The 18143-nt window shown below is 36.7% G+C and overlaps 1 protein-coding gene across 1 annotated transcript; it reads left to right on the top strand.

The window, feature by feature from the left end:
* The first annotated feature begins 269 nt into the window (after positions 1-269).
* LOC113080548 (MAM domain-containing protein 2-like) lies at positions 270-16282 on the top strand. Its single transcript, XM_026252710.1, has 14 exons — positions 270-527; positions 941-1060; positions 5971-6221; positions 6799-6883; positions 7855-7995; positions 8193-8449; positions 10244-10337; positions 11001-11147; positions 12090-12355; positions 13562-13658; positions 14450-14605; positions 14701-14954; positions 15168-15252; positions 15734-16282. The coding sequence occupies exons 1-14, from the start codon at positions 497-499 to the stop codon at positions 15793-15795; spliced, it is 2046 nt and encodes a 681-aa protein (XP_026108495.1). The 5' UTR covers positions 270-496; the 3' UTR covers positions 15796-16282.
* The last annotated feature ends 1861 nt before the right edge of the window (positions 16283-18143 follow it).

Raw genomic sequence — 18143 nt, 5'->3', positions numbered from 1 at the left:
TGCATACGTGTTGTGAAATTAAACACAGTTTAAACAATATTTACACAAATTCATTTTCAATATTTGAAAAAAAAAATCTTATTTGTTGTTTTTGGAACTGACATCAGAAAAACTATAGCTCTTTCATTAAATTACCAGTTACCATGCCTAACATCACTAACATTTACTAAGTAAACATGCAGTTATTAAACATACAATTCAGAAGTCACTCTGTTGTTAAACATCATTTAATAAATGATGTCTACTATTTGTCTGCAATGAGCAAGAAGTTTGTCATTTCTGCAGAAGTTAACACAGTGGCGAACTCCTTACCTAAGGGAGATCCATTGCCTGTTCTGAAATAGAAACCCCAAGAACCACTCCCTCCTCCCACTGTCTGTTCAGCACTGCCAGAGTCAAAGCATGGAGAGTACAGGCAGCGTTCGCAGAGCTGCTGTGCGCAATAAGCGTTAGAGGACCTTCACTCTTCCACTTCAGCATCCCTGCAACTTCAGCCATGAGTTTGCTTTACTTCTCAACCCTTCTGGGTAGGTCATCACTTTTTCCATTTTGTTTTGTTCTTTTGCATGCTTCTTGCATTTGTGCAAGTTTAATTTATTAGTAGAGTAATTTGTAGAGTTATCCGTTGCTGAATGCACTTTTCCACACATTTACATCCACTAACAGAGTACTTACATATTCTTAAAGTCTTGCTAAGTCGTTATAGTGTAGTGCAGGGCTATTCACATCTTGCCCTGGAGGGCCAGTGCACTGCAGAGTTTAGCTCCAACACTGATCAAACACACCTGAGCCTGTTAATCAATGTCTTTGGGATCATTAGAAAATCACAGGTAGGTGGGTTTGATCAGGGTTGGAGCTAAACTCTGCAGTGCACTGGCCCTCCAGGGCAAGATGTGAATAGCCCTGGTGTACTGTTTATCTGATTGTGTGTGACCCTCAGCAGTTGCTGTTCTAGCGGGGGCTCAGACGCAGCTTTTGCGGGGCTCTTGCAGTTTTGAGACAGACAGCTGCGGATACACTTCTGATCCCACTTTTGCTTCCTGGACCATCAACGAGGAAGGTATGATAAACTTTCTTATTAATTAGGGCTTCAGGAACCTTTATTTGTGGTAATGATTTGCCAGTAAGGCTATTCTTTTTCTGCTCTAAAAGTGTCTGGTTATCAGGAAGCATCAGTTGTAAATATCACTTGGTGCGACGATTCCAAAATACCCCCCCCCCCCCAGTAAACAAGGTACCGCTATAATATATAGTCTACATTTGCATTTTAAATAACTAACAAACCTAAGGGCTAGAGTCAAAATTATTTTTCCGTCTGAATACAGAGATAGTTTACCCCATAGTTTACCGTCGTACTCTCCCTTATGTTGTTCTAAGCCCATAAGACTTTGGTTAATCTTCAAAACACAAATTAGATATTTAAAGAAAAAAACTGAGGCATTTCTGTCCCTTGATTGAAGTAGGCTTACTGGTATCCAAAATCTAGAAGATCCAAATAGGTCCATATAATATAATCCACATAAAATAAATTAATATAAATCGAGCTGTTTAATCCAAGACATTGATGAGATACAGTTGGATCACTTTATATCATGAACAGATTTAAAAGGGGTAGTTCACCCAAAAAATTTTTAATTGCCCCATTATTTACACACCCTCAAGCCATCCTAGGTGTATATGACTTTCTCCTTCCAGATGTATCAAATCTGAGTTATTTATATATATTTAAAAAAATTTCATGGTGCTTCCAAGGCTTATAATGGCAGTGAATGTATAAAACGTAATCTCTTGCTTCTTGTTCCAGTGGATGATGTAGGATGTATAAACATCTCAGGTCTCATTAAAAATAACCAAAACCAAAGGCTTATGGTTTATAAATTATGACAGAATTAAAATATTTATGTGCTGTCTTCAAAGTCGAATCCCTCTGGTTTTACTATTTTGACTTTTCTTAAAATCCGATGTTGTTTTCTAACTCCTCTAGAGGGATGGTTTGATTCACATGAAACTTTGTACACATTATTGCAATAGGTGTCAATATAATGTATGAAATACGACTAATGGGACTTCCGGGTTGGACATCAACAAGATGGCAGCATAGAGCTACTGCTTCTGAATAGAAGTTTTGAAAACTCCCTAAGTCATTAAACTATCAAACTAAGTAATGTACATCATAAATATAAAGGGGAGTAAGATGGAAACTAGGTGCAAAACATAAAGAGTTACACAAGCTACAGCTCTGCATGCTCTCTCCCCGGTTCACAAGCAAGCAGATACGAGGCATAATAATATTTATTATATAATAATATTTATATTTATATAATAATATATATTATCTTTAAAGGTGCCATATGCAAAAATTGAGGTAAAAATATCCATAACATGACCTACACGCATCAAAAGAATGAGAAGAAATAAGGGCGACGATGTCATAAAAAAAAAAGTCAAGTTATAGTGCTGCAGAGATATCAACCTTAATTAGCATTAGCATTACTAGCCCCGGCCCGACAGGTGTCGTAATACCAGTTTCGGCCATGGGAGGCGGTATGCGGGCAACATAACCACCAGCCAACCTGCAATACACGAATAACTCGCACGGCTTGTGGGCGTGTACTTGAACCTGATGTCAATCGTGTGGAAAGTACAGCCCACTACTTCAGTTCAGGGAAGAGAGAGAAATGATGTCTCGAGCCCTTGGCAAGAGACCCCTACCACCACCACCCGCTACAGGGAAACAACCGCGCTCGGAATCACAAATCAAATCCGATAAGAAAATGAGCCGAATCAGAGTAAACATCGGCACTGCTTTCCATCACTGGAGACAACTGATGGACAATAAAGAAATTGAAAAATTGAAAAAAAGAAGAGGCTCGACTCCGAACTTGCAACATTTCTAACAGTAAGTTAGATGCTGTTAGTATTTCGCTAGAAGTTTGTTTTATATGTTTGTGTATTTGTTTTCGGGAAGTTATAACATAGCAATGTATCGAAGGCTGTTCGATAAACGTGCTAATGTTAGCGATGGCTAACCGTAGCTGCATTTGATAATTAGCTAGCTATTACTTAACGTTACCCATTTTATTATATCATAACTAACCTGCTGTGTCTAGTCTGTTGGTCTCCGTGTCCTCTTTGCTTAGTGGTTTTTCTGTGCGTGAAAAAATTGATGTGTGCCGTGAAAGCGTGTGAAAAGGGTCAATTGCGTGTGTCTCACGCTGAATGCTTGAGAGTTGGCACATTATTTCCCAAGCAGAATAAGGACAGGTTGATTATTGCTGTTTAGCATTTGTATTAATCTATGATGTGTCCCTGTTTGCGTACATGGACATAAAAAATAAATTAAAAGTGATACGTGGACCAAGGTGTCTGAGATTGTTCATTTTAAGTAAAGGATCCTAATATTTCGTCCACAACAATATTTAATGAGGTTAACTTATAACTCCTTGTGGTTAGCCTGCACGAGATCAACAAGGTTGTTTGCTTTGCAGCAGCTTAAATACAAAATAAGCATTCGATCTACGTTAGAGCGTCTGAGCGCTCACAAATCTTTCTGCAGCGTCGTGAGCAGAGCGGCAAGAGCGATTTTTGACGCTCTAGACGCCGGCGGTGTGAACGCACAGTTAGGCTTCGGCTATGGCTGTAGTGTTGTTGTGAAAGTAGGGGCGGAGCATAGAGACTATTCTCGTTTGTTACTCTAGAGTAGACCAATTCACTTTATTGAGGCATACTGCCCTCATCTGTTATGGAATGTGGAGTATGACTTGATTTTTTTTGCCAAACATTACAGATGGCACCTTTAAAGACATTTAAGACATTCTCAGTTCAATTCTGAATAGCATTCAGCCTTGATATCGAGCATCTGTGAATGTATTTAAATGCATAATTTTATATACAGGGCATATAAAAATTGCTGCAATACTTTCTTAAGTGTTTAAGGCTTAATGGTTGCACATCTGCACTTTATTGAGTAAGCCAGCATTACATAACAGGACTTTATCCGATCTCTGTTGGTCTTATTCTGACAAGACACAAATGCAAAAGGGTTGTCGTAGATTATTAATTTGCCTGTATGATTCACACTGGACAGAGATTCTTCACAGATCATATGCTTTGCTGACGGCTTTCATGCTACTAATTTTTTTGTCATGTATATCTCTTGTCTTTTGAATTTACTTTATTATTGCATTAAGCACAGCAAGCACTTTCCGTATCCGTCTGTGCTCGGTTCTAAAAATAAGTTTTGTTATCATTGCTTAACTTTTGTTTCTGTCCTCTGCCTAAACCTGGGATGGTTGGTGAACAACTGGATGAGCTCAGCTGCTGTGGGGAAAACAGAGGAGATGCTTTTGAATGACTGTTAAGCGAAGTGTGATGAAGGAAGTTTTATCCAATTAACATGTCAGGCAGTTGTCTGATTGACCACGGTCTCAACCTTTTGCCTATGAAGTGAGTTTTTCGCCCAAAGGTAAATTAAACAAGATTGAGCAACACATTTGTGTTTCTGGACAGCTTAGATGTTGTAGTGGAAACACAGAAGAGGCAGACGTCTTAGTTTTAAATGGAAACACTTTACTAAATGTTCAATGAATTAATTCAGAAGTTTACCAAGAATGTATATTACTTTTTATCAAATGTGCCCACTCTCTACTATAATTATAACGTTGATTATAATTCATAAAACATTTATTCATTGTATTTGTTTATTTCATATACATGCAGACAAAAATTATGTAAGACTACATTTTCAGGAGGAGTTGAGATAAAGTGATGGAATTGATGAGAAAGAGAGGAGATCTGGTGACCTTGTTTCTCCAGCTCTTTTCAGATAGCTGTAGAAATCATTTTCTTTGACCTTTGGAGATGTACAGCAGAAATTCACAGAAGTTCACCTCAACTTTTAACCCTCCCTATGAAGCCTCAGAAGTAAATAGACTACTTCCAGCCAGATCTCTTTCACTGAATAACAGCTGCTGCATTGATTGAGAGTATAGTGAGAACTGCACTTTATTCTTGATTAATTTTGGAGTTGAATGCTTCTCTCTTGTTGAAAAAGACATTTAGTGCAGAATAATTAGCCCTTATTATTGCCACTGAAAATGCTATCACTACATGGCTTGTTTATTGGTCTGCAATTATTTCATATTAAGAATATAGCCTATATAAAGGGCCAAAACATATTTTGGGCAGGTGGTGAGAACACTGCTTTTTGTGGTTAATTGTGAATCATTCCACAAAATGGGGACTAAAGTCAATAGACCTTACCAAACGCATGACTTCACCTACCTCAGAAGCTGATGTTGTGGCTGGAGAGGTGGGATATTAATGACTGGTGTTCGCTCATGGACTAAATATATGAGATCTCAAAAGAGGGCCAAACTAAAGTATAGAAAATGAGTGTGTTTTTACAAGAGGTCATGAAGAGAGAATGGCACCTGGAATGAATCATCATGAGAACATCTGGAGCTATCAGAGATCTCTGAAACTAATGTCAGCAAGCACGCTCTTACATCATGTCGAGGTTTGATGTATATTAAACAAGAGGAAATTGGATACGCTCACAACATATATGATTACTTTATGTCTGACAGCTTATATTTCTTCTTTAATGAACTGTAAATATGAACCTAACCTATTTCGGTGCTCTGAACAGTCACTCTGGTAAAGTCAGATGATTAAATGGACTGTTATTAACACTTGAGTCTCCCATGAGCCTTTGTTTGCTGTGATTTCCTGGCCTTCATTTTGAACCTGATACAGATCCCACCTGTTTTTTTTTTTGACCCAGTTTAAAATGGTGAAACAGTCGACCATTTGCAATGAAAACAACAGAACTGAATGTTTAAACAATCATAAACCATGCATTTCTTTTAAGTGTTTTGTGCGGTTCTTAAACTTTTGACGTAATGCATTTGTATTTCTGCACAAATGTTCTCACCAGTATTAAAATCCTGCCTCTTCTGGTTCTTTCAGGCCGCTTCATTACAGCAGATTCCTCATCTTTTGGTGATAAAGAGAAGCATGTCCTGGTCAGCCCGGAGCTGGAGCTGAGAGACTGGAGCTGTGTGCGGTTGGTCTATCAGATCTCAGGCTCAGGCTCTCTTCAACTGCACTTACGACCCGAGGGTGAGAACTTTGACTACACATTATGGACGGCGAAGAAACCCTCAGATAGTTGGCTCATTGCCAGTGTGGACCTCCGCAATACGTCTGGATCTTACCAGGTATCTGCCTGACATTAAATGTAAAGAGGGGAAACAAGGGGGTTGTGTATGTGGTATAACGTAGGTGAGACCATTCATAGTTTCATGAAGGACTGTTAGCTCAAAAGAGCATTTAAGTAGAGCTGAGTGAATAAAAGAGCTCTCATAAAAACTACAGTGGATATGCCTCTCCTTCGATCAGACCTTGTGCTATTTCACTATGCTTATATTAATACTGTGTTTCTGGGTATTACATTTAGAAAGACAGACTGAGCGTAATAATTGGCCTTTGCAAACAAAGGAATAGAGATTGACTTTGTTTAATAACAAATGTTATGAATTATGATCCAAAGAAAGTAAATCCATTATGCTAGTTTTGACTTGAGGTGTATGATAAAAATATACTGTGTGTAAAACTGAAGCTGTGCTTGATTTAGAGAAACCTTGAAAGAGAGTGAGGATGAGTTAGATAGGTAGTTTTAGGCTTTAGATTTTTTTTGTGTGTCAGCTGAACTGATGGCAGTTGGTGCATATATAATAACTATTTTACAGCCCAAACAGTTTCACATCTCTTTGTTTATTACCTCTTGACATTCAGCTAGTATTTGAGGCTCAACCCAGCAGAGGAATGGGAAATAGTGTTGCCCTTTTTGAAATACACATCATCCCTGGATACTGCCTAGGTAAGTCCTATTTTATACTTGGAGTAGAATGTATGTATTATTGATCACAGCATTTGTTGCATGCCACTCATCCAATAATCTCAACAAGCTTTGAGCTTTCTTACTTTTGATAAGAAACAAAAGTCTAGGATTTCAAATTCTGTCAATTGTATCACTAAATTTAAACAATAAATGTTATTTTGACAGTCTTTAATATGGCATGATATATCTCTATAACAGCTCTTCTTCACTACTAGTTACAGCACAAAATAAAGAATAATTATCAGAAGGTATGTTGAAAGAAACAGTAAAACTTGATGAAACGTATCATGTTGGTTGTAAATGCTCAGTAAGCCTTATGTGCCATTTAGATGATTGTATATGTAGTTTGGAATCTGTTGTTCATTTTAAGCTTTTGCATTAATGTGCAAGCTGACAGGGTTGAGGGTTCCCTGTAGTTTACAGCATTAATTGAGATTTTAAAAAAATTCCTTAAGTACTGATATATAACCAAATGAATCAATACTGAGTTGAGATCAGAACTGAATCAAATCATGAAATCTGAGTCAATATATGCAACAGTATATAATATATAATGCAAAAATGTATTGAATTAAAGAAGGTTAACAACAACAACAACTACAACAAAAAAAGATACTTCTTTGCAAAAGCAATATAAAAAAGAACATTTTTCCCAAAATAAAAACCGTCTTTTCCTTATTCTCATGTTGCTACAAACACATTTGAGATTTTCATTCTAAAAGTAACAGCAGTCCATAGATTTATGTGCTACTTTCAAAGCCTTCTGAAGTTGTAAAAAATGTATTCAATCCTCATTGGTTCTCTTGTCTGTGGTCAACAATGCATGTAACTTGCAATACCGCCGTTCTTAACTCTTTGAGAACCACCTTTGAGGACCCATTAAAAAAAAATCTAAAATACAACAACAATAAGTCTTAGATGATAACAATAATGTGTAATGTCTGTTTTAGAGTGTGACTTTGAGGAGCATCACTTGTGTGGCTACAGTAATCATCAGTGGAATCCCAATGTGAACTGGTATGTGGGTAGGAGGTTTGCCCGGGACCCTCAGTCAAATCTTCCAGATGACCACACCATGAACAATGAGAGAGGTAATACAGACTGACAGGATAGCTTCATACTGCACAATACTGTAGGTCAAGAGCTGGAAAGAATCATACCAGGCTCACCAACGAGACCATAGTTTTTCTCAACCCACAATTCTCCTGAATTGTAACATACTTACTCTCTCATCCAAAGGAATGTGCTTGTGAATCCATCCTTTGTTTTATTTTTCCACTTTAAACAGGTCACTACATGTATGCAGACTCAATTTATGTTAAAAGGTTCCAGGAGGTGGCCAAGTTGGTGTCGCCAATGACTACCTCTACAATGGCAGGATGCTTGTCCTTTTACTATCAAAGGGACCAGGCTGTTGGGAATTTCTTCTCAGTCTTTACTAAGGACCAATTGGGCCACTATGAAGAGATATGGAGGCCTGATGCGTATGCGACAACAAATTGGAAGTTAGTGCAAGTGGATATTAAGGCACCACATCCTTTAGAGGTGAGTGAAGTTCTTCTACAAATGTTGTGTCCATGTACCACTGCATTATACAGTTTGAAGGAAACTAGTAGTGCTTGGGACCACACCACATTAGAGAGGCCAACAAAATCACTACCTCAAATGTCTTCACTTCTAATACAAACAATTGAAAAATAGTAATATTTAGTTTGCTTTTAATAACAGGAAACCATTGATGACAATGGACAGTACTTTCTAAAATGATATATGTTAGAAATGATTTCTCAATCCCCCATCTTTAACAATACTAAGGGAACAAGTCATACAATTTCTGTCTGTCTGTCAATCCATCCATCCATAAGTAAACTAATTAAACTGATACAAAATAAACTGTTACAAATGATGGCTTGTCCAACTTATACGGTCTCCTAGGCTAATATTCATTTTCCTTAAATAATGTTAAACATTAACAAGGAAAAAAAAAACAATATTCAATGTTTTCATATGTATTCATATGTAAGCTTTTGTTTAGAACAGACAGTATGTTTTTTTATTATATCTGGTAATTTTATTATATATTTTAACTACCTACAATTTACTAACACAGTTGGCAAACGCACGTTTTGGCTTAAGAGCTGTAGTTCCCGTATGTATGTTAAAACCCTAACCTAACAAGACTAGCACCTATTTATACAAGGGGCCTTCTTTTATTGCATGGTTAACATATATAAAACACTTGTGCAGATGCCATATTATGGATGGCAAGTTTTAGTCAAACAAAAATGAATTAAAGTTCTATAAAGGGTCCTTTACACCCTCTATAGAAAGAAGTCTCTTATGCTCACCAAGGCTGCATTTATTCAATCAAAAATACAGTAAAACAGTAATATTCTGAAATATTATTAAAATGTACAATACAAAAAAAAAAAAAAAGATATTTAAATTATTATTTTTTAGTTTAAATTTTTATATATTTTCTAATTAAGTCTTTACGTCACCTTTGATCAGTTTAATGCATCCTTGCTATATTAACAAAAAACTAGGGGAAAAACTTTGGAGGGTTTTAATGTATGTTTTTTATATAATATAATATAATATAATATGATATAATATAATATAATATAATATAATATAATATAATATAATATAATATAATATAATATAATATAATATAATATAATATAATATAATATAATATATTTATGGTTTTAATGAGAAATACCAAGTATTAGGCCATGTTGTTTTGTCCAAATTAGCATCGTCCTCAATGATTAGAGAAAACTGTACTCATTTGTTGTAACCAAATCAAACGTATGGATAGTCCTATTGAAAACTGACCTTATACATTTGATCAAATGTATTTGCTCTGATTATTAACTGTAAGAATTGTTCGAGTTATCTTTGGTCATTTTCAAATGTGGTTCAAAGAGTGATCTATTTTTGACCATATATAATGTAATCTCTGTTCTGCTGAGAAAAGAGTGTTTATTTTACATCTGTAGGAATAATATAAACATAAAGTAAAGAGCTAGTGCTGTGGCTGCTATGTTTGACTGTGAGAAGCCAACTCTGGGAAACAATGTAAATAATGGGAGTAGGAGTGTGTGAGTGTGTGTGTGTGTGGGGGGGGGGGGGGGGGGGGGGGTAGGGTTATCTGTCTGAAGTGGTACTAATGCATTTGAACCTTGTGTTTTTGCATTGCTTTTAGCTACAAACTACATCCATTTGAAACTTTTCAGTTTTCAATATGAATTAATAATTTGTTATCTATTGTTCCTCTCATGTTGGGCACTTCAGGTCTCTATTTGAGATTGATTGGTGTGTTTGGTGTGCTAGGTGGTGTTTGAGGTGGCGTTCAACAGTCCTCGTGGTGGTTATGTTGCTCTGGATGACATTTCTTTCTCTCCAGAGTTTTGCCACACAGAGACAGGTCAGTACGGTTCTGTTGCATACAGCTGTTCACAGAGCTCCAAAGTCACTAACAAGTTTTATGGTTTCATTTCAACAGTCACTGTCACTTGAATCATTTTCTACCATGCTTATTTAGCTGCGAAGAACCAAAATGTCTGTACTGTTCAGTTAATTAGAGTACAATTGGGATCGAGCCTCTTCTTCTTCTTTTCTCTCACTGCACCAAATGACAATAAAAACCACCACAGCACCGTCTTAAACCTGTTTTTTTTTTTTTTTCATATAGACTGTAAAATCCTGATTTGAGGTAATTTGCAACACAATGGCAATTTAAATAAATTTTTTGCAAATTTGTCCCTAATTCGTATGAATTTGTACAATGTAATTTCTATGTTTTTGTGCGACCTGTTTACAATCCATTGACACTAATATTTAGGAGTGGACAAAAATATACTTTGGGACAAAAATAAGTCATTTTTCTGAGAGGGGCCTTCAGCATTATTCCTAGCAACCTAAAAAAAGTCCATAGATGCGGTTTAAAGGGGAATTTTCTTGTTGTCCTGTTAAGTAGCAACCACATGGACATTCCCTTTAGTCAGCAGTTTACAGTCATTTTACAGAAAGTCTGCCTATGTGAGAGATGTTCATGATGTGAGTTAATTTCACGTGACTCATGTTGCAGAGCCAGCGTTTGATCCCTCGGTGGCAAACTGTGACTTTGAGGAGGGCCTGTGTCAGTATTATCAGGAACAGACCGGAGGTTCAGTGTGGAACAGGGTCTCTGTCAGACCAAATGTTTACCGCATCGGGGATCACACTACAGGCACTGGTGCGAAGTGAGACTGTTCTTTTCATCAGTGCACCACCATCTGACACAAAAGATATATTGTACAAGCTTGATGAAGTAATGTTTTGATCATACTTTTAGACTCTATAAAAATAGTCTCATTTATCTAAATATTACATTTACATCACATGCTGTAAATATAATACTATATAATTTTTATATGTGCATTTAACTCATTAATGTTCCAAATCATGGAGCTGTTTTAAAGAGTGAGATTCCTACTACTTCCTACTTAATGTGTATTTAACTTGAATTCATCAGTATTTATCTGTTTCTGCATATTGAAGCAATAGCTCACCCAAAAATCAATATATACTCATTTGATTCAAGAAGTAGGTGATTTTGTTTCTTCCTCAGAACAGATTTGGAGACATTTAGCATTACATCACAAGGGATCCTCTGCGGTCAATGGGTGCCGTCAGAATGATAAAAACATCACAATAATCCACAGTTTCACTGGAGGAAGCATTAATACGGATCATGGACTGGTTGGATTTTGACCAGAAGTGAAGGTTTCATCATTCAATCAGCTGAATGAGGGATTTGTTTATTACAATCATGCAGCTTTTCACTTCACAATATATTCGATGATGGACTGGAGTGGTGTGGATTACATGTGGATTATTGTAATGTTTTTATCAGCTGTTTAGACTCTCATTCTGACGGCACCCATTCACTGCAGAGGATCCACCGGTGAGCAAGTGATGCGAAGCTAAATTTCTCCAAATCTGTTTTAATTAAGAAACAAAGTCACCTACATCTTTGATGGATGAGTAAATTTTCAGCAGCTTTTTATTTTTGGGTGAACTATTCCTATAACTTTTTTTTTTTTTACAAATAAGATAACATTCAGAAAATGATCTTTTATTTCACTGATAATTTAAGATGTATAAATCTGCCATATCTGTGTCTTTACATTTACAGGGTCTTTTCTCCTGGCCAACACTCGTCATACCTCTCGTCCAGGGTATGTGGGTCGTCTTTTTGGACCGTCACTACCAGGGAACCAAAAATACTGCCTCCGGTTCTACTATGCCCTGCACGGCTTCATGAAAATAGATAATGCTCTGGCTCTCTATGTCTATGATGAAAACAACGTAGCTCAGGAGAAAATCTGGACCGTGTCTGAGAGATCTAAAGATGTTTGGACAGAGGTGGAAGTCACCTACCTAAAGCCCATGCCTACTAAGGTAAGTGGAAAAGGTATGGATCATTGGCAAGATGTGTTTCTTCAAGACTGGGGTGTGCTCATGATAATGGCTAATTTTAAATAATTTCACTATTCAACAGAGTAAGACATTGTTTTGTTTTTTTGTACACCATCTTTTAAGATATTTTGGTTAGGAAGAAAAATAATAAATTAGTACTTTTATACAGCAAGGATGCATTAAATTGACTTAATGCATGCTTGAAGTAAATGATGCTGAAAATACAGCTTTGCAATTTCAGGGAAAAAAACGAACAAACATTTAAAAATATATTCAAAAAGAAAAGTTGAATTATATTATATATAAATGTTACATTTTAAATCTAATTAAAAATATCATAAAATATGTGTACTGTGTTAAGATAACTGAGACTTGTTATAGCACTTATGTTTTATTGCTCTTTTTGTCGTTTTTGATAGCTTCCACTGTCCTCATTTGTAAGTCGCTTTGGATAAAAGCATCTGCTAAATGACTAAATGTAAATGTAAATATCACTGTTTTACTGTATATTTGATCAAAAACAGAAACTTGGTGAGGATGTGAGACTTCTTTCAAAATGATTACAAATCCTATTGACGCCAAACTATTTAATGGTACTTTAAATTGAACAACATAAATGTTTACATGAAGTGTTCTTCAGATTATAGGTGATAAAAGGACATTGTCCTGAATGATAAGCACAAATTCAGTTTTAATACTTTTCTGTTTTAGTAAAGTATTTTCTTGTGACTTCCAAATGATTAGTCGTAACAAATCTTGTATTGAACTTTGGGTCACCCCGTGTGTGAATTCCTCTAGTAATCTTGGGGATTTTGATAAGTGAGGAGCAAGACTCTTTTTAATGGAGTGCCTGTCTACAGACAAACCACATCAAAACCTCATTAATAGTGTTTCCATTTGTCGAATATTTTGTGCCTCCTCAAAATGTCAGCGGCAGTTAAGAGAAAAACCACAAAGAAATCAAAATGAGGTCTGTAAATGACATGGGTTGTTCGTAATGTCTCTTTTAAAAGAGTAATTATTTTCAAGCAACATTGAATTCATGTTTAATAGACTTTTTTGTTTTGTTTTTGAGTAGAATTATGTTCTGTATTACAAGAGTGAGAACTAGTTTAGTACCTGATCTCCCTGTTTTTACTATTTGTCATTGTGGACTTTTTATTTTTTTTATCTTGACTTCTCATTAAGGTAGCATTTGTCAGCATCTGCAGAAGCTTCTGGGACTGTGGGCTTGTGTCTCTCGATGACATCTCCGTGACCCTTGGAGATTGTCGGGTTACTACAGGTACTTCTACCCTTTTGACATTGAGAAAAAGCTCTGTTCAGATGGTAACCGTGTTTCATGTTGATGGAAGTTAATTCCAGCTTTTACAGGGTGAATTTTATCGCCACATTGCTCCCACCGTCCTCAAGACAATTACTGGTCGGATCATTTACTGTTTTTAACAAACACCAGGGTCATGTGGTACTGTCCATATCCACATCCCTGAACTTAAAAGCATTAATTATTCCAAAAGACATTTTGGAAATCCTTTTCGACTACTGCCAAGTGCCATATGGTTGCACTGTGTGGTATCGTGTGTATTTTTAGTATCTTTAGTACTTGTATCACAGAAATCTTCACAGTATCTTTGAATTCTTCACATTGTGAGATAGTAAATGATCAAATTACATAAATATGGATAAGTGTTTGTTCTTCCCTTTAATAATAAGTGACTCACAGTTGCTTTTATAGAAGTAAACCCATGTGCCTTGTAAAAAAATTAAGCAGATGATTGTTCTAATAAAGGGTAAACTGTATGACTTGCACGTTTTAAACAGTGTGGCTTAGGAAATGGGCAAGGCCCTTGTCCAAGTTTCTTAAATATTCTGTTTATAGACATATATTACATGCCAATGGAGAACATCTGCCCTCACAAACATAGACATTAAATGGGCAGTGCCGGCTGCGGTGGACAGAAATAGACAATCTTTTAACCATTTCTCTCACATAAAGTGTGTTTCAGATGTAAAAAAGCCTAGTTTGGTGGAAGTTCACTATTCCACAGCAGGTCACCATTTTTGTGCTCTGTTTAGGAGCCTTAAATCCACCTCCTGGACATTGTAACTTTGAAACTGGGGACTGTGGCTATACCCAGAAAAAGAAAGCTAAGAAAGGACATTGGTTACAGATCAGGGGACAGACACCCACGTCTTACACAGGACCCAAGGGGGACCACACCTTAGGGGTAGGTGAGTCAAATGTATTCTTCAGCATCAAATGCTTTGTTAACCTTGCTGACGTCATGAGACAGTGCACACTAAGACTTTCCTGCTCTGACTTCAAGGCTACTACATGTACATTGAGGCGTCTCACATGTTACCCAAGCAGTCGGCCAGACTCTTGTCCACTGAGCTGAGGGGTTCAACCGGACCTCAGTGTCTGATCTTCTTCTACCACATGTATGGCTCAGGCACAGGAACTCTGAACGTCCTGCTGCATGAGGGGGACAGGGAGAGAGTGCTTTGGGCAAGACAAGGAGAACAAAGTGTGTCCTGGATGAAGGCCACGGTGGATTATGAGTGTTACACAAGGCATTGGGTAAGAGACACACTCTTACTCCCTTTGCTGTTGAAAGAGGTCTTTGAAAAAGATCTTTAATAATGTCAATATCAAACTACCAATTTGATCGCTGAGGTAATGGTACTTGAGGTGCCAGGAAACTCATGGATTGTTGCTTTGAACATTACTGTGTTGCTTTTTTTGCCTGTAAAATTTCAGTGGAAGGTTTAATATCTCCCTAATTGTTTGCAGATTATATTTGAAGCTGTCAGAGGATCCTCAATAAGGAGTGACATTGCAATTGATGATGTTGTGTTTAAAAAGGGACCGTGCAAAGGTGAGTGAACAGTTTAGTAACAAAATGACAATGCAGTTTTTTTTTGTTTTTGTTTTTAAATATGTTTAAAAATAAAAGTTTTTAATGACTGCAGTGGCATAAAAAAGTCAAAAATTCTCATTCAGTCACCCTGGTCCGCTCACATATTCTGCTTTGGGGTGGCAAAGCTCATTTTATGCCACCCTTGTGGACATTCTCCTGTGTGTCGCCTCATCTACTCTTCTTTTATTTGATGTATTGCAGTATGTTGTGTGAGGTCAGGTGACTGCACTGCAGTTACAGCAGGAGGGGAAGCATGTGATTTCTTTACTGCAGGTCTCATTGGTTTTTGTCTATAGAGGGATCACATATGCCTACTGTTACTGTAGCGATCTGAATCTGTTTAAAGTAGCAGTGTTATGGCAGCCTGTAAGACACAGAGGGTGTATTTGTATATGTGTAACTACACATAAAATCTCTCTTTATGTCTCTCCTTCTCTAGATCCTGGAGACAGCATCTCATACTCAGGATTTTCTGAAAACTTTAATGAAATTGAGTACTGAGCTAGGCCCAGGAATGCTGACATGTGTCTGTTTTTATTTGTATGTCACTGGGGAAGAGGAGACTGGGAGAAAGAAAAGAACATTACCTAGACTCAACAGTGTTCTGCAGATTCTGGCCATGCATGACTAGCCTACATGGAAAGACACACGCTTCCTTGTTCTTATAAGATGGTATGCTGTGTCTAGATCTCAATATAGCTTGATATTTTTGGATCAGTGGGACAGCTTGGGGACAGTCTTATTTTTGTGTATTTTGCGAAGAGAATATCAGAAAATACTTGTAATTTTTGTTGGGTGTTGACATTGCTTAGCAGCATGCTGCTAGTAGCAACCATTTTCAAATTGTGTTTGCTGAGGTGAACATTTTCTTGTTGGTTTTTACACTGTTCGGTGTCTAGGGTAAAAACAGGTTTAGACTAATGCCACAGAGTCGTGGGTTGTATACATTCTCACTCACAGCGTTTCATTTATTAAACAAGTTTTGAAAAAGGAAAATGTCTTTGTCAGTTCTGGAGATTCCCATCAGAATAACAATACTGTAAATTTACACTTAAATTTGCATTTTTTTTTAAATTTCTCATCAAGGAAATACAAGTGAGGCTGTTGGTACTGCTTTACAATGAGAAGAATAATCTTATAATTTAACGCCATCTAGTGTAATACGTGTGTTATGGAACATACAAAACCTGGTTCAAACGTTTTTCGAAATTATGGGAAAAATGCTATTCTAAAAACTAATACAACTAAATATTTTTTTTATTTTCCTGACCTACATACAGAACCCCCATCACCCCAACCCCACTCCTGCTTTCCGTAATTTTCATGTTCTCATCACATAAAAGATTATACCACCATCACAGCTAAAACATACAACAATAATAATAAATAAAAACATACATAAACAAAACCAAATTAAACCCTGCAGCTCGTGAAAGATACACTGATGTCTAAAGATACAAAACGATTGGTCTGTGCAAGAAACTGAACAGCATTTATATATTTTTTTTACCTCTGATTCACGCAATGTCCGGCCTGTTAGAACTCTCCTGAGCACATCCTCAGCAGCAGGTGTGAGGTGTCTTCTTCTTGCTTTATGGTGGATTGCAGACTTATAAGTGCATTACCGTTACCTATTTCTCAAATGGACCATTGACACTCTATCTACAATCCTTTTGTGTCTTTACACATCGGTGTATCATAATGACCTGCAGGGTTTAATTTGGTTTTGTTGGTGTATGTTTTTTTTTTAATGTATGTTTTATCGAGCAGCAGTGTTACTTCAATTTGGCAGGTATTGTTTCAGAAAGGTCTTGTTAAGGGATATTCCTTTTCTGTGATGAGGATGAATCCGCTTAAACAAATATTTTCCACAATCAAACAACCCTAAAATTGTAATTGTAAAAATTACAGCAGATGCTTTTATTCTGCTGTAAATGTCCATCAAATCAATAGTATGCTTGTTACATGACATCACAACACTGGATTGGAAACTGTGTACAATACATGCCTAGAGGACTGTTCAGCTGCTGTAGTGTAACAGCAAGCTTGAATCAGTTTTTTTTTTTTGTATTTCAGGTATTGAGAATTGTAGTTTTGTAAGAAAATTCTCATTTACTCACAATCATACTTCCAAACCAGTCATACAGGTTTGTAATGACTTAAGTATAAACTATGATAGAATCTTTATTTTTGTGTTAACTATCCCTTTAAGAATAGATATTGGTTTTTGTTTTTTTAATCTCTGCAGTCATATCACTTCCAAACATTGCATTTATTTATTTATTTATGATTATTATTATTATTATTTTACATTTTTATTACATTTTCTCAATATGTCCAGGCATTGCAAATTTTTCAAGTCATCAATGCCAGCTGCTACTTCAACCATGTGCAGTACACCTAAAAACGTCTACTTTCTGCTCACACGTTAGAAAGATTTTACAGAAGTCTGTGTGCATAAGTGAAGATGTACCAGATCGTATCATCAGCTGTTGGAGATTTTGGCATTTGTGGCATGGGCCGTTACTCACCACCTAAGCAGAAGACCAAGATGCCCAGTGATAACATCAGTGGGTAAAGCATGTCATTTCCTACAGTGGATCACATTGGTATGGTGGTGCGAAGACTTGGTTCCAGGCAGCATTGGCCAACAGTATTAAAAGGACAGCAAGAGCCCAAACCTTTCATTATAGGCGATATACATTCAAATTATTAGGCATTTGGTGGTATCTTAGAGTGCTACTGGCTTTCTTTCAATACTATACAGCCTTAAAAATGAATGATTCTGTTCCTCTTCACCTTGAAACGAACAGAACTCTATAGCTTGATAAGATGACAGCCCTTATAGG

The sequence above is a fragment of the Carassius auratus genome, chromosome 5 (assembly GCF_003368295.1).
Source record: "Carassius auratus strain Wakin chromosome 5, ASM336829v1, whole genome shotgun sequence".
In the NCBI taxonomy this organism is placed as follows: Eukaryota; Metazoa; Chordata; class Actinopteri; order Cypriniformes; family Cyprinidae; genus Carassius; species Carassius auratus.
This window is presented reverse-complemented; position numbering and strand designations above follow the sequence as displayed.

What these genes read in the sequence shown, in the direction of transcription:
- LOC113080548 (XM_026252710.1), top strand. Translation starts at nt 497, where the DNA reads ATGAGTTTGCTTTACTTCTCAACCCTTCTGG. An exon ending in CTGGACCATCAACGAGGAAG is followed by an intron (nt 1,061 to 5,970) that starts GTATGATAAACT and finishes TGGTTCTTTCAG; the next exon opens with GCCGCTTCATTACAGCAGAT. An exon ending in GTTTTGCCACACAGAGACAG is followed by an intron (nt 10,338 to 11,000) that starts GTCAGTACGGTT and finishes CTCATGTTGCAG; the next exon opens with AGCCAGCGTTTGATCCCTCG.